General features: G+C 41.2%; 1 protein-coding gene across 1 annotated transcript in view; it reads left to right on the top strand.

Moving 5' to 3' along the window:
* The window catches only part of prkar2aa (protein kinase, cAMP-dependent, regulatory, type II, alpha A), a 79,588-nt gene extending 66,541 nt beyond the window's left edge, over positions 1–13,047 (top strand). Inside the window, exons 4-11 of the mRNA XM_036135264.1 lie at positions 3,323–3,459; positions 4,258–4,364; positions 8,371–8,512; positions 8,956–9,057; positions 9,280–9,354; positions 9,459–9,524; positions 9,842–9,980; positions 11,718–13,047. Coding sequence (XP_035991157.1) covers positions 3,323–3,459; positions 4,258–4,364; positions 8,371–8,512; positions 8,956–9,057; positions 9,280–9,354; positions 9,459–9,524; positions 9,842–9,980; positions 11,718–11,842 — 893 coding nt within the window. The 3' untranslated portion in view covers positions 11,843–13,047. The remainder of the gene's footprint in view (positions 1–3,322; positions 3,460–4,257; positions 4,365–8,370; positions 8,513–8,955; positions 9,058–9,279; positions 9,355–9,458; positions 9,525–9,841; positions 9,981–11,717) is intronic.
* The last annotated feature ends 1,648 nt before the right edge of the window (positions 13,048–14,695 follow it).

The raw sequence follows: 14,695 nt of genomic DNA on the forward strand, positions 1-14,695 counted from the left end.
AGACCAAGCTAAATATTCAATACTAATTTCAATACCACAGCAACAATTTTTGAAGGCACAGGGTTATTTCTCGTTAAGAGCAAAAGATCTGGTAAAAGCTTCTATATAATGCTATTTTTTAAGCCTTTCAAAGTCAACTATAGGCATGTATATGATCAAATATTGTCTTTGGCACTACAGACTCTTCATTTGTTCTGAAATATTAGTTTTTTTTCTGGTGCCATTTCTCCAACCCAAAAGAAAGATGTTAGGCTTAAACTGCAACACCGTCCCTCTCCACGTTGGTGCCGCCCATTTCATGACGTCGCCTTCGAGCCGCTGCAGCACAATGCGGTACCGCGCACGTGACGTCACAGTCTCAAGAGCAACGCCCCTTTTGCCGCTTAGGTAGGGCATACAGGAGAGAACGCACGGATAACGGATATGACCGACTTTACAGCCGTTAAACTTTCCCAAGACGATGTCCCAGGCACACGGTTTACTGGCCGAACTGTCGAAGAACACACCAACCTTCAGCTCAAACGATGGCTTGAGTGTCGAGGGTTTAAAAAGACTGGAAAACTGGCCGAGTTGATGAACGGTAAGCTTTGTTTTTTTTTCCTGCGCGGCGATCATGGCAGCGTCGGCCGTTTTTTTTTTTTTTTTGTTGTTGTTTGCAATCATCGTCCAGGAATGGGTATATGTTTAATGTTTGTCTCATTTGAAATGTTTTTGAGTAAGCTATCCTGGTAGCAGGCTATCATGTTAGCGCCTGCTACCATGATAGCCTATATGCTGTCATGGTAGCAGGCGCTACTTTATTAACATGTCGGCCACCAAAATACTCTTACCTTGACTTGATGTCGCTGGAATTGGGTCAGGATGTTCTTCGGTTGTGCCCTTTCCTCCGACAAAATGCTTGCTACATATGTACTTGAATTTGGTAACTTTTTCCGGGTTGAACTGTTGTGTAGGCCGACCGCCCCGGTGTTCCAAGCGTACACATTTCTCCTTGGCAGTCTTGAAGAAAACATCCTTCATATGTGGCCGATCAGCGTAACTCGAGTAGCTGTTGCACGTTCCATAGCAACAATGTTTAAAAACCATGGTCTTAGATTTGGAAAAAGCAGTCGTTTACCGAGTAAAACCTAGGCTAACGCACGTCTCTTTTACAGCAAAACAACGGCGGCTTTCCGGAGTTTGCCCCACTGCGTACCACGTGATGTGACGTCATCGTGACGTTGTGTTTCTAAAAATAGCTCGCGCGCGGTACCCCATTCCACCACTTAGTGCCATTTAGGATCTTGGGCGGCGTCATGAAATGGGCGGCACCAATGTGGGGAGAGGCTTTGTCACAGTGAAGCCAAACGTCTTTCTTTCAGGTTAGAAAAATAGACTTTGTCCTGCCTTTTTCTGGTGCTGACACCTTTCGCTGCCAAAAACACATTTTCACAACTTCTTATGCTAATTTACTCGATTCCACCTCCCTGGTATGTCCCATATTATTCAACCGGTTTTGGATGCAGCTGTGTAATTGAATAAATTGGCTTACCAGATTAAATGTCGGTTTTTAGTTTTTGATTGTGTGAAATTTTGAAAAAATGCGTATAGTCTTTTTTTTTTTTCCTCTTTGACGCATTTTTTGACTGATGTAACTTATGTTACAGAGCGACTTATAGTGTGGAAAATATAGTATTTTTTTTGGGGGGGGGGGTTTCTCTTTTGGATCTTGGACCATTCATTGTTTCGCTGGGAGAGGCTAATAGCTGCTAACCTGACTCCGCCAGATGGATTTGCTCCGCATATCCATCTGGAAACCTTCCGTTGAAGTAATTTTGGGAAGGGGCGAAAATACTGGTTAGCTGATTGGCCTATGTTGGTGATAGACGGGCCGAATAAACCAATCAGATCAACGAAGCATATGACGTACTAACAGAGCGACGATGAAAACACAACCACAAGCTCTTGCCGAAACCAGTCGGGAGAAGAGCAAAAACATATTTTCCTCTGAGAAAAGCCTCCAGAGCAGTGTTTTGCTCTTCTTTCAGTGAAAAAATACTCTGTAATTCCACTAAAACTTGCTCGATAGCCACGCTAACGCTAGTTTCATCGGCTGAAGCCGCCATGTTCTTTAGACTGAACTGACGCGCTTCTCGTTGCGTCACACCTCAACCCGCCTCAAAGCCAACGCTGATTGGACGTTCGTTTGGTGAACTGCTCCAAATTTTCTTTAACGGAGAGTAGCCAGACTGATCTGCGAGTGAAACCTTGAAAGGTCGCGAGATCAGGATGGTCTCACGAGGCTAAATAGCTGTTAGCTGCTTCCTTGTTTTATTACACGGAGGTACATGCAATTCCCACAGTCTAATCACAATTTTAAATTTCTTAATGTTCAACTCCACTGCACCTGACAAAGCATGGTACAATACCTCCTCTTCCTGTGGAAGCTAAAAATTAAAGGTCAGTGGAGACATTTGATTCATGTTCGAAACAAACTTGGATACTAAGAGTCGGTGTTCTTAATGTCAATCTTGCTGGGGTTGGTAAAGGATTTGAAAGCATTGAAAAACACCGCTATTGCAGTGTGCCTGAGTGAGCCTGGCTGCTCCATTATCTGATCTAAAAGGATACCAGTGAAGAACACACATCACGCAGTGTATTTACACCAACATGCTTTGCCTTTTTAGAAAATTGTATGTCTTGTATTTTCATTGGTCTGGATTGTGCATCTAGACTCTCACTTCTAGCTGTTTTTTTTTGTTTGTTTTTTTTGTTTTCCTGTTTTTAACTACCTGATCAAGCTGAACTAAAGGAGCTGACACATTGACACCACTGAGGTCACACCACTGCGAACATCACTGGCACCGCTCCTGGGAGAAAAGACGTTACTCGCTTGATTTCCACACACACACTCTGAGACTTTAGTGTGTTTAGTATAAATGTCGTGTGAGAAGTGGAGTGTGTCTGCAGAGGAGGAGAAACACAGATACATAGTGACAATTGGAAATGACCTTGTCAGGGTTTGTCTTCCGATGTGGCAAAACATGTTTCAGTGGACGTGTCATTTCCTCCTCTGGGCTGCTCCAGCGTCTGCGTTATCCTGCAGGCCGTTGCCTTATTATATCCTCTCCGGTGTCTTCTGTTTGTATGGATTTCTGTATCTTTGTAAACATAGTACAGCATATATTCTGAATTGTTTTTCTTTTAAATCCAAATATTGGTATTTATGGGATTTGTTTCCCCATTACTTACAATAAAGACACTGTATTGCCTTCTTACCCAGATGGCTTTGTGTAAATGCGAACTTGGCTGCATCTAATCGAATTGCATGTCTTTCTTTCAGTTTGTGCCGAGGCGTTCAACCCAGACGACGACGATGAAGACACCGAGCCCAGAGTGGTTCACCCAAAAACAGACGAACAGCGCTGCAGACTGCAGGAGGCCTGCCGAGACATCTTACTTTTCAAAACACTAGATCAGGTAAATTGTCTTGCAACACAGAGAAAATGCATGCATTGATGTCATCGCAGAAAGGTACAACTAAAGCTAATGCAACTTTTCTTGTGCAACTATTATATCATCATATGTAAAAGGCCCATTCTTTTGGTGGATCCGTTGAAATTCACTTAACCGTTTGATCAGAAATGCACAAATCAGATGGTCAGCTCTGAATCAACCATCTCATTTTTTTTTTGTTAGACTTTGGTTATCAGCATATTGGACACCAGAATCGGAAATGTTTTTCCTTTTCAATTGAATGTGTCAAATCTAAACTTTTTGGCATATAAATACATCGACTAACGACATGTACTTAGTACTTTTTTTTAGTTTAGAAAATTACCTAAAATTAGGGATGCATATTTTGCATGAATGGGTGGATTTTGTAATTTTTTTTATTTTGGATTCAGAGCTGTTAGCAGTCCTCAAACTGGTAAAGAAAAAAAACAACTCTTTGATGGATTCTGAAAGAAAACTTGGTCTGTACCGACACTTCATTGTTGGTTATTGTGGTTGCAAAGATGCAGTGTTTGTAGATTACTCACATCTTTAAATCCTGTTGTCTTTGAGGGAAAACGACACAAAACATCATTGACCCCATGCTCTCTTGAATTCCAGCCCTTCATTGACCTGTTTAGTCTCACAGCTGTCTGTTGTGATTGTGAAATACCATTTTAAATACATACAGACACAGTGCCACTATGAAATAATTATCACCGTTATTGTTGCTCTTTATTTCAACTTAATTTCTGAGGTTTTATTTAATTTTTGGTGCTACAGGAGCAGTTCTCGCAGGTGCTGGACGCCATGTTTGAGTTGAAGGTCCAGCCGGAGGAGCATGTCATCGATCAGGGGGCCGATGGAGACAACTTTTATGTCATAGAGAGGTAGGACTCATTGGTTTGCTAAGGTATAATTACGTTGTTAAAAGACATGTTTGTTTTGGGGGGGGCTTTGGTTTTTGTGCTGGGCAAAAACTAACAAATATTTATGGTAAACCTACACAAATTATAAAAATCCTTTTATCCTGGCAAGAATCGTGTCCAGTGTTTCAATCCCAAATGTCTGCTTGCATATAAAGGCTTAGATATTTTTTGTGCCGTCTATTCAAAGTCTGCTTGCCAACACAATAAATTAAATGTGGCCAGCTGGATGTGCTTTTCACCGTCTCCTATGTCCACACCTGATTTAGATCTTTGTGACTAAGACACTTAAACCAAAGGAAGAGTGGTTGGGTCTTCTTGGTGGAAAAGGGTAGCGATGATAAGATAAGAAAGGCAAAGATATGAGGATCAATCCATGTTTACTTTGTTTTGTAGTAGCTTTATGAGAGAGTGTTTAACTGGGCCAGTTACAAAAACTACTAACTATAAAACTGCTGCATATCATATTCCTACAGTGCCCCAGTTAAAGGTCACGTATTGCATACATCCTATTATTACATAGTGTTTTTGTGCAGTTGAGTTTATTTAGACAGTAATAAAATCCTAATTGATGAGATGCTATTTCTATGTGGTTCCCTTTTTCTTGTTTTTGTGTTTGGGCTCCATTGCTCAGGTCTACAGCTTGTTGACATCTGTATCAGTACTTTGCATCTTTGCTATATTGCCTTTTGATGGAGTGCAGAATTTACAACTTTAAAATTGCTGCAGTTTTATTATGCGTTTCAGGTCCGACCATTAAAATACCTAACATTTTTGTTTTGTGTTAGTAACAGATTGTTATTTTTACAAAAATATGTTTCACAGTTTTAAAGCAGTGCCATTTAGCAGACTGTATAATGTTTTGTTTTTTTCTGGTGGATGGTCTGTTTGCCTCTATTCATTCTTGACATATCAGCTCAGCACATTGTGCCCAAATGGGCCTATAACAATCTCCTGCGCCTTCTAACACAGCACGCTCCTGCTCCTCGTACAATACAAGCGTTGACCTTTAAGAGTGGCACGCCTGCCTGATCATATACTGTCCCGGGGTTTTCCTTGGACACAGTAATGAGCGGTAGTTAATGTTATCAGCAGGGTGGGATGTGAGCATGTCCACACAAACAAACTGGGATTATAAAAGAAAGCAGACGGTTAACACACAGTTTTATTAACCCCTGTTTCATTCCCTATTTAGTCAGTGATCTGTATTTATACTTCAGTGTTTATTAATTGTGTTCACCAACCTCTGGGTAGCTTTACTTGTCCCTGCTTTCCGGTGATTCTAAACCCAGGCGCTCGCCCTGCCAGTGTGCTTCCGCTGGGCAGCATTTCAACCAAGAATAAACGATCTTCTCTGGGGACCATAAAACAGGAAGTAACTGAAAGTCCTGCGTAAGCCCTCAGGGAGAAGCAGGAGTATCAGTGGGAAGGGTGCATGGCAAATGTGATCAGGATCATTGTAAAATATTATCAAGCCTGGTCACATAATTTATTTTCAGACTTCAGTTTTAAAATCAGCAAGTCATCCTGCTGTTTCTTTCACACTCCAGTTTTTTTTCTCATCTTAAATGCTTGCATATTGAAGCTCAGCACTCAAAATCATGCCATTGATTCAGTGGAGTTTTTTCTTGTTTTAAATTATGAAATTAAATCATAAAAGAATGGGGCAGCAATGGACTAAAGCAAATTGTTTTCTATGCACACATGCTCTCTGTGCAGCTGTGAACACCCATATGTGATCTGTCACAGGGCAGCACCACTATGTGTACGAGTCAATTAGCGCTAAATGAGTTTGTAGACATAAGGTCAGTACGTAACCATGCTACAGATTTCTGCTGCCTTGTCTGTTGCATCGAATTACAGCAATTATTAAAAGAATTGGCTCTATGTAGACCGAATGCCCATAAACCACTGCTTTCCTGGCATGTTGAGTTAAATGATGAGAACCCTACAGTGGCACATATGTTGGTCTTTCTGTACTTCAGCTAACTGAACACAACCGATCACTGTCCCCATTGTTATGGTAATCCAAAGTAAGCTAATACTCCAACAGCAACGTGGGCTTTAGCCCTTCTGCATGACCAATGGGAGGACAGGCCGGTCTTAGAAAATGACTGGTTAATCCTGCCAAGCAACATTAATGCAAATTACCATCCTTATGCATAATCCCCATAGATAGAAAGAGAAGGTAGGGCAGAGCCGCTCTGTTGAAATGTTGCACACCATTAGTGAAGTATCTGCACTTTATGGGCTTTCTTCCTTTAAGTGGCTTAAAATTTTGTTTTTGTCAAGAGTTTAAAGGGGCCTAGTCGCGTATTATGACTTTAGGAATTGCTACACCAGTAGCTCGCTCTGGTCGCATGCAAAGGTTTTCAGGTTAACGTGCCCTGTCGGGTTATATTTTGTTTCTGTGTTTTACACGCTCCATTTATTAATAAACAAAGCACTTAAGTGTGTATTTACCATAACAAGACCACGTGACCGGAAGTACAATATTGTGCACGCATGCAATGAGTAAACGAGGAGAAGCAATGGAGACGAGCAAGTCGGCAACCTCCAGCAGAGGTACGAAAAGGAAGAGGTTGAGCATGCATTCACACCAGCCCTGTTTAGTCCACTTTTATCGCACTCTGGTTGGAGCTCACTGTTGCATGGTGCACGTCTGGCACACTTGCCAAAGACAACGTGGCAATAACACGGCTAAAACCTGTTGCCATTTCATTTTGTTTACATTTTCCCGGTAAAGGAAGTTGTGCTGCGTTGTTGACCAAACCTCTTTCCAGCTGTGTTTCTGGGTGCAGCGCCACCACAGGCGAGGGGCTGAACAGGCTGGTCAAAAGCTTTGGTTCATTTGACAAATGCAGCGTGAAAGCAAACCTCACCAGCTGAAAATCTGGTCCCCAATCGAACCGACTCTACCAAACTATCAGGTGTGAAAACCAGCTAAGTGACCCTAACCCTGTAGATTAGGTTGGTGTTAGACAATGCTGAGCTGTCACTTTACAGCAGACATTGCAGCACGGCCTACTGGCTCTTACAGTAGCTGTTTATATTTTTGCCATCTTGCTTTCTGATCCGCGTACTGCTGGCAAATGGCACACAATGTTTATTTCTGCTGATCGTGCCTGGTTCACAGTTCTTTTCAGGCTGAAAAAGGACTAAGTAAACACTATCAGAACTAATTTTTGGCAAATATTGTTTCATTTTTTTTTAATGTTTTTTGTGTTTTTCTTTTTTTGTGACTGGCCCCTTTTAAGCGTTATTAATGAAACCTACAATGTTATTTTGGACATGAGCAGTTTAGTCCAAAACCATTCTTACCTTCGGCAGAGTTTATTTATATTCAACCAGCTAATTTGTATCCAATAGAAAATGAAGAAAATTAGCCCAAATATGCCAGGGGTCTGAAAAAGTATCTTTAACCTGTTAGAGATACATTCCTGAAGATTTCTTCTTCATAAACAAATGTAAAACGGGAAAAATGTAATGGAGTAATTAAGTACAGATTACACTCCAGGATCCCCCAAAATATTTTTATTTAAGCACTGATGAGAGAAAAAAAAAATTTAGAATCTGAATTCATTTGGGTTTGTAATGAGTGGTACAAGAATCAAGATAATCAGCTGTTGACTAATTTTGTCACAGATCTTGTACTGTGTAGATTGAATTTGAGTTGTGAGGGGTTCATCTTCACACATTGGAGCCAGAGCCTGACACGATCGGCCCCCAAACCCTGATGGGGTGAAGCTGAAGCAAACTGTGATGACGACCGCCCTCAACAAATAAGATCTCAATCATGTGTTCACCCATTGTGCAGTGGGGGGGAAAAATAGGTTTTATCCAGGGGCTGCTGGTAATAAGTAAATGGATGTGGATTAAAAAATACATTAGGTCAGTATGCAAAACGACCGTCTAACGTCATGTTTTGCTAACCTTTCGTTTCCTTTATCCTTCTGCTCCCTCTCTGCAGGGGTGTGTTTGACATTAAGGTATCGGGAAATTGTGTGGGTCAGTACAACAATAAGGGCAGCTTCGGAGAGCTGGCGCTCATGTACAACACGCCACGTGCCGCCACCATCGTAGCCACCCAGGAGGGATCACTTTGGGGCCTGGTAAGAACGCAAGTGAAAAGCTCAATTTGAGGAAGAAATAATAATAATAATGCCATATGACTGGATTATGTAAGGCTTAAAATTATGTATCTTAAGAAATATATTCAGTTATGTTCGGATGTTTAAAAAGTAACATTTGCTTGTAGCAAGTGTGGCTTTTTATCAATCTATTTAGACCTTTTCATACGAACATGTTCGATTAATCCCTGATGTGCCGCGTCATGGCGGGCAGCGTTCTCTTCAACAAGTCCACGGCTGAGCTCTGTGATGCTCAGACATGTTAAGAATGGAGTCATGCAATCTATGAATGGAGCCCTGCTTTACAATGTGATTCATGCTGCTGCTGCGCCCCCTGGTGGTTAAGATCAGGACAACATTTAAACGTCCAGTCTGCACTGGAGAGGTTGTGTCCTCACCTATTCTTTTTCTTGTTTTGTCCTCAGGACCGGGCAACGTTTCGAAGACTCATCGTTAAGAACAACGCCAAGAAGAGGAGGATGTACGAGACTTTTATTGAGTCTGTACCGTTGCTTAAATCACTGGAGGTAAGGTTAGAAAAGGAAACCCCTCCACATCTCTGTGGTGATTAAATGTGTTTTGATTAAATTAACAAAATCAATTCAAGCCCCTTAATAATTTCAAGTGGAATCTCTTTAGATTTAATTTCCTTTATATTCATAAAACACAATGTCAATGTCCCTTAGGTTAATTTTCCCAAAGGTATATTTATATTTTATGTTTTGTTTAAAATTGTTTTTCTTTTCCAGGCAACAGAGAGGATGAAGATAGTGGATGTATTAGGAATGAAGCAGTTCTTAGACGGAGAGCGCATCATCACACAGGTGGGACCCTGCAGGTCTCTACAGTTTTTACCCGGTACTGGATGTTTGATTTATATATATATATATATATATATTTATTTTTTATTCTGTTCTACTCTTTTTAGGGAGAAAAGGCGGACTGTTTCTACATCGTAGAATCTGGAGAGGTCAAAATCATGATGAAGAGCAAAGTAAGCTACAGACCCTCATCTCATCGTCTTCAATGGTTGTTTTATTGCTCTACATCATAATTCGTTAACTGCTTTGAGAAGGGTACTATAGCCGCTCATAGAGTTTCACTAACCAGTTCCTGTTGAGCACAATGGATAATGACAGCCCACACACTCAATTAAAAAGCACCAGGCTGCAGGAGGGCTTCCAGGTTTTGCCTAGCAACAGCAGGGAGTCCTCCCCGGTCTCTCAGAGGCTCTCGCTGTGCCAGGAACAGGCGGCACTCGGGGGCTCCTAACCTTTTAATCCCGTTCTGCGCTCATCTTTCTCCCCGCAGACAAAGGCAGACCACGCAGACAACGCGGAGGTGGAGATAGCACGCTGTAGCAGGGGCCAGTATTTCGGGGAGCTGGCCTTGGTCACTAACAAGCCCCGGGCCGCCTCAGCCTACGCAATGGGAGACGTCAAGTGTTTGGGTAAGACAGAGAGGTCTGGGAAGAACCAAAAAAAATGAGGAAATGAGATCTGTGTGGCTCATGGTCAATAAGACTAATGTTTAGAGAATTTATATTCAGCAGCTAGAACTGGAGAGCTAAGTTGCTTCACCAAATATTCTGTGGCTCCTTCCTTGGGTAGTTGTTGGTAAATAAATGGAGTCAATATGAAGTCTAGAGCTGATAATTAAACATCTCATGACTTCAGCAACTCGTGTGCTTCCCACTGATGGAACAGTTTAAAGTGGTTTGTCATGCATTATTAAGTGGCATTTAAACTAAAAAATAGTTCTCAGTTCATGTTCAGCTCATCTGCCACAACCGGGCAGCTTCTGATAGCTGAGCGCTGCTGGGTAATTAATTTGCTTCGTTAGCGGCGTTCCCATTCAGGCTGCACCGTGGAGGAGTGGCTCTTCACGAGGGAGAAATGAGCAGCGGTGTTAACAGCTGTGCTTGGGTTTGTGTCGCCTCTCCTTTCTCTGTGAAATCCAGAAGCCAATCTCAGCGTCATCATCAGTCCTGAGTGGATTCACGCATCTCGTCTTTACACACATACCTGTCGCTGTTGTCTATCAGTCAGCTGAACTGGCAATGACACCGCCTGTCTGCCACAGCTGCTGCTTGGCTTGTGAAGCTGAGAAAATGCAATTCAGCTGTACTGCAGCAATATTGCTTGTTGCTCTGTCGCCTTTCTCACATTTCTCCCTGCTGTGAAATATCAGCAGTCATTCATTGCACTCCTGGGCCTCCTTTGATACTGAGAACATTTTATTCTGTTCTTCGTCTTGGGGATTTACAAGAGAGGTAATGTTGTTTAATTAAAAGAAACTTTCCTCTATAATACAAGTTACTGCTTCACTTTTTAATCTAAAGGAGGACATTATTAAAATAATAAGGTTGTTCTTTGGGTCTGCTGATCCTTCAAGCACCGTTCTTTAGTGACCTTAACATTTCCAGCTTAGTGTATGTTATTGATTTTTACACCGACATGAAGTCTTTAATGTAGCTGAACTTTCCTCATAGACTCAGGAAAAGCCTTGAATGCATTTTATTAATTTTAGTAGGAGAACGTCACACTGATGTAAGGTAGTGACATAAATGTGCCAGAAGAGGGCGCTGTTGTCCTGTTGCAGTACTCTGGAAACGTAGCGGTTCTGACATGCTTGTCCTGCTGGGACACCATATTCTAGATAGTCTTTAGCCAGGAAGCTGCCATATTCCTCACAGTTTGCTTTGACTGCCTGTAAGGTCGGAGAAGAAGAGTGGCAAGAAGGAAAAACACTCCAAAGTCTCCCCACAGTTCAGAACCACGTGTCTGGTGCCTCCTAGATCCATCAACAACACAACGCAGAGTCCCTGGGTTGTCTATAAGTCACAGACGCACTGCCAGGGAAAATAAGGGTTACTCTGACATAGAAAATGTCCACCTTTAATTTGATTAATTTGGTTGTTGAAGCCTTGTTGGCCATCCGCTTTACAACTTCCTTTTGTAAATAGGACGTCATTTAGTCCTCTGTCACATTTCACAGGTTCACTGCATACAGTTATATCAACATCCTCACTAAATGTATGTACCCATGCAAGCGTGCAGAGTGCTGGAAACCCTCTGACTTTGAACTAGAGGCTTTGAGGAGCTCTAAAGTGATCCATGTGTGAAACAGTTCAGTGCTCTGGGTAACTGGAGCCAACGTCATTTCCCTTCTCCTTCTCTCTGTGCAGTAATAGACGTGCAGGCATTCGAGCGCCTCCTGGGCTCCTGTAAGGAAATCATGAAGCGGAACATCGCCCACTACGAGGAGCAGCTCGTGGCTCTGTTCGGATCCAGCATGGACCTGAGAGACTGAGCCTCCCACTCCACCCTCCGTGCCTTCTTTTACAAACACACCGACAAACACACACACAGACATTAACTCCTCTCCAACATCAGGAAGCGGTTAAAACGGACTCCTAAGCTTTACACGTGGTGCACAAGCACGGGAAAGCGTACTTGGCTCACCTGCAGGTACATAACTCCTCGGTTTTCAAACACTCGGCCCTCTGTCACACACAAACACACGTGGTAGGCACTGAGAGACGCACACTCCAAAATGCGTGCTCGCCCTCGAGCCCATCCAAGCTAAACAGATTCCTTGATAAGCGGACTTTGGTTACATGCACATTCTTAAACACACCCCCTGCTACAGGCCACCCAAGTTGGCTGCTTGAGTCAGTTTCAACTCCTCAGTAATGAATGTCTTACCTGCGGTGACCTTATGCAGGCAGAGCAGCGTAAGGACACGACCGTCGCAGACACACTCCAAGCACATCCACAACCACACCATGGAGCTTCATACGTGCAGGCTTTACCGTCACATGAGCACTTGAACAACTCAGAGTTGTTCCAAGCCTCAGCCAAGGACACATCAGAATAGAGGCGCACACATTGGGTGACAGGTACAGATACACACACACACACACACACACACACACACACGCTCACACCATGGAGACGAATATCGTTAAAAATCTCTGAAAAGGAAGACAAATCCAAAAAATGCAAAAAAAAAAAAAAGTTTAAAAGACATAAGTTTTAGAAACATTTTATGAAGATAAAAAGGCTTTGATAAAATATTATTTAAATAAAAAAGTGTTCCCTCTTTGGGAGGCTGGGGGTGCAGAACTTTGTGAGCGCACTCCGTTTTCTTCCTCTGCTGTCGTTGATTGAGTTGAGTTAGTGCTGGTGATTGTTGCAGTACCATGGAGGAAGCAGTGAAAACAACCAACCTACACCTTCTGGGCCATTGTTATTCTGTCAGACGCCACACTCCATTGTATTGAATTAATTATTAATGTATTATATATTCTTTTTTTTTTTTTGTTTTTGTTTTTTTTTTTGTTTTACGTTGACAAGTTCTGGATAAAAATTCACCATCCATCTCTGACAAAATGTAAAAAGAGAAAAAAAAAATCTAATAAAAACACATTAGTGCTTAATTCTTCTTGATTATTCTTGAATGAGTTGTCCTGGATTAAAAGAAAAAGCTGAAAAATAAAGTAAACATTTTGGTAACACTCCTGCCTCTTTACTTTCTGCTGGAACAGAACATTTTTGGTGCTGTGTGTAAAAGGTGTAAATTTTGACCGTGCTTCGTCAGTACAACAATCAGACCTGTACCCAGCAGGATGGAAAACAATGTTACATGTCTTTATTTTATTAATTTTGCATGAGCCAAGTCTGAAAACATCTTCTGTGTTGATGTATAAGAAAATAACATAATCACTGTTGGGACTCCAGTACTGTGTGGTATTCTTCTAATATCTGTCATTGCAGGTTAAAACTACAGACCACAATCCTTTAAGGGATTTTGATGATTGTCTTTCACCCAGATTTGTCTTTAGAAAATATACCATGGCTTGTTATCTATCCTCTTAAGGATCCACTGGATATTGAGATGTTCGAATGTCCCTGATCTATTTGTAGAAAAAAAGAAGAAAATCCCAGAGTAAAGATTACACTTCAGGTGATTATGACTGCCTTTGTTAAGAAAATCCAAGTGTAGCCCAAGGATCTTTGGACTTGAATGCCTGTTTAGATGGCACCTCTGCAACAGATACTCTTGACGTAATACAGCTAGGAGTCAAAATTATCTGGAGGCTATTGCATCATTCCTACACAAGATGATTCTAAACAGTTTACAGGGGGAAAAAAATGAGACAACTATGTTAAAGAATGACATTATAGCGAATAAGAAGAAATTCTTAAGCTGCTTATAGCAGCGCCAGCCAGTTTTGTTAAAGATCTCTCTGTTAAAGATTTGTAAAAAGCCTTCAAATAAAGTTATCTTGTTGCGTAGCATAATCTTTCTGAAAACAAAGCGCTTTAATTTTAAGCACCCTCCCCGGCTGCAATTCGAGATTGATTTGGCCAACCGGCACAAGTGGTTTGATGCAGATGAAGACTTTTTTTCCTTTTTAAATGGAGCCGAATTGTTACAGACAATTGAAAATTTTACGTACAACATAAAGTGTATGTCTAAATAACCACATTTCTTTTACATTCTATTTAATTTCACAGTAAATACAACCACATCTATCCATTGGCTTATACTCAAATGCAGACTTTGGTGCACCAGAATCTGCATTGAATTATTAATATTGATTGTATGCAGGAAGTGTTTCTCAAAAACTTACCCAAATCCTGTTTTGATTTCTGCAAATAGACAAACATTAAAAGTTTCAATAGAGCCCAAAAGAATTTGCAAACTATATGACTTATTTATCTTTTAATGAGACTGTGCGAAACCCTTTTCAAGTTTTGGGTCTACAATGATTTACACATCCCCTTTCTACAGGAAATTAATGTTTAATTAAAATATTGCATGCCCATATTTTGTGGAGGACAAAAAATATAACTATTTTATATCACAATATAACGTTTGGGTCATTTTAGTTGGTTTTAAAGCGCATTTTTGGCCCTCCAGTAATTTTGACAGAACAATTTTGGCCCACGTGATGAGAAGTTTGAATACCCTTGCTCTATATGTTTGCGGTAAGGCAGGTGCCTAGAAATTGTAATTTAATTCTAAGTGTAACAGATCCATAAAATAAGAGTTTCACTTTCTGAAACAAGTGGCAAAAAAAAAACAAAAAAAAAAAACGAAATGAGTGGCAAACATTAACATAGTTGATCCAACACTAGCTATTAGGAAGGTATACTA

Source organism: Fundulus heteroclitus, chromosome 1 (assembly GCF_011125445.2).
Source record: "Fundulus heteroclitus isolate FHET01 chromosome 1, MU-UCD_Fhet_4.1, whole genome shotgun sequence".
Classification (NCBI taxonomy): Eukaryota; Metazoa; Chordata; class Actinopteri; order Cyprinodontiformes; family Fundulidae; genus Fundulus; species Fundulus heteroclitus.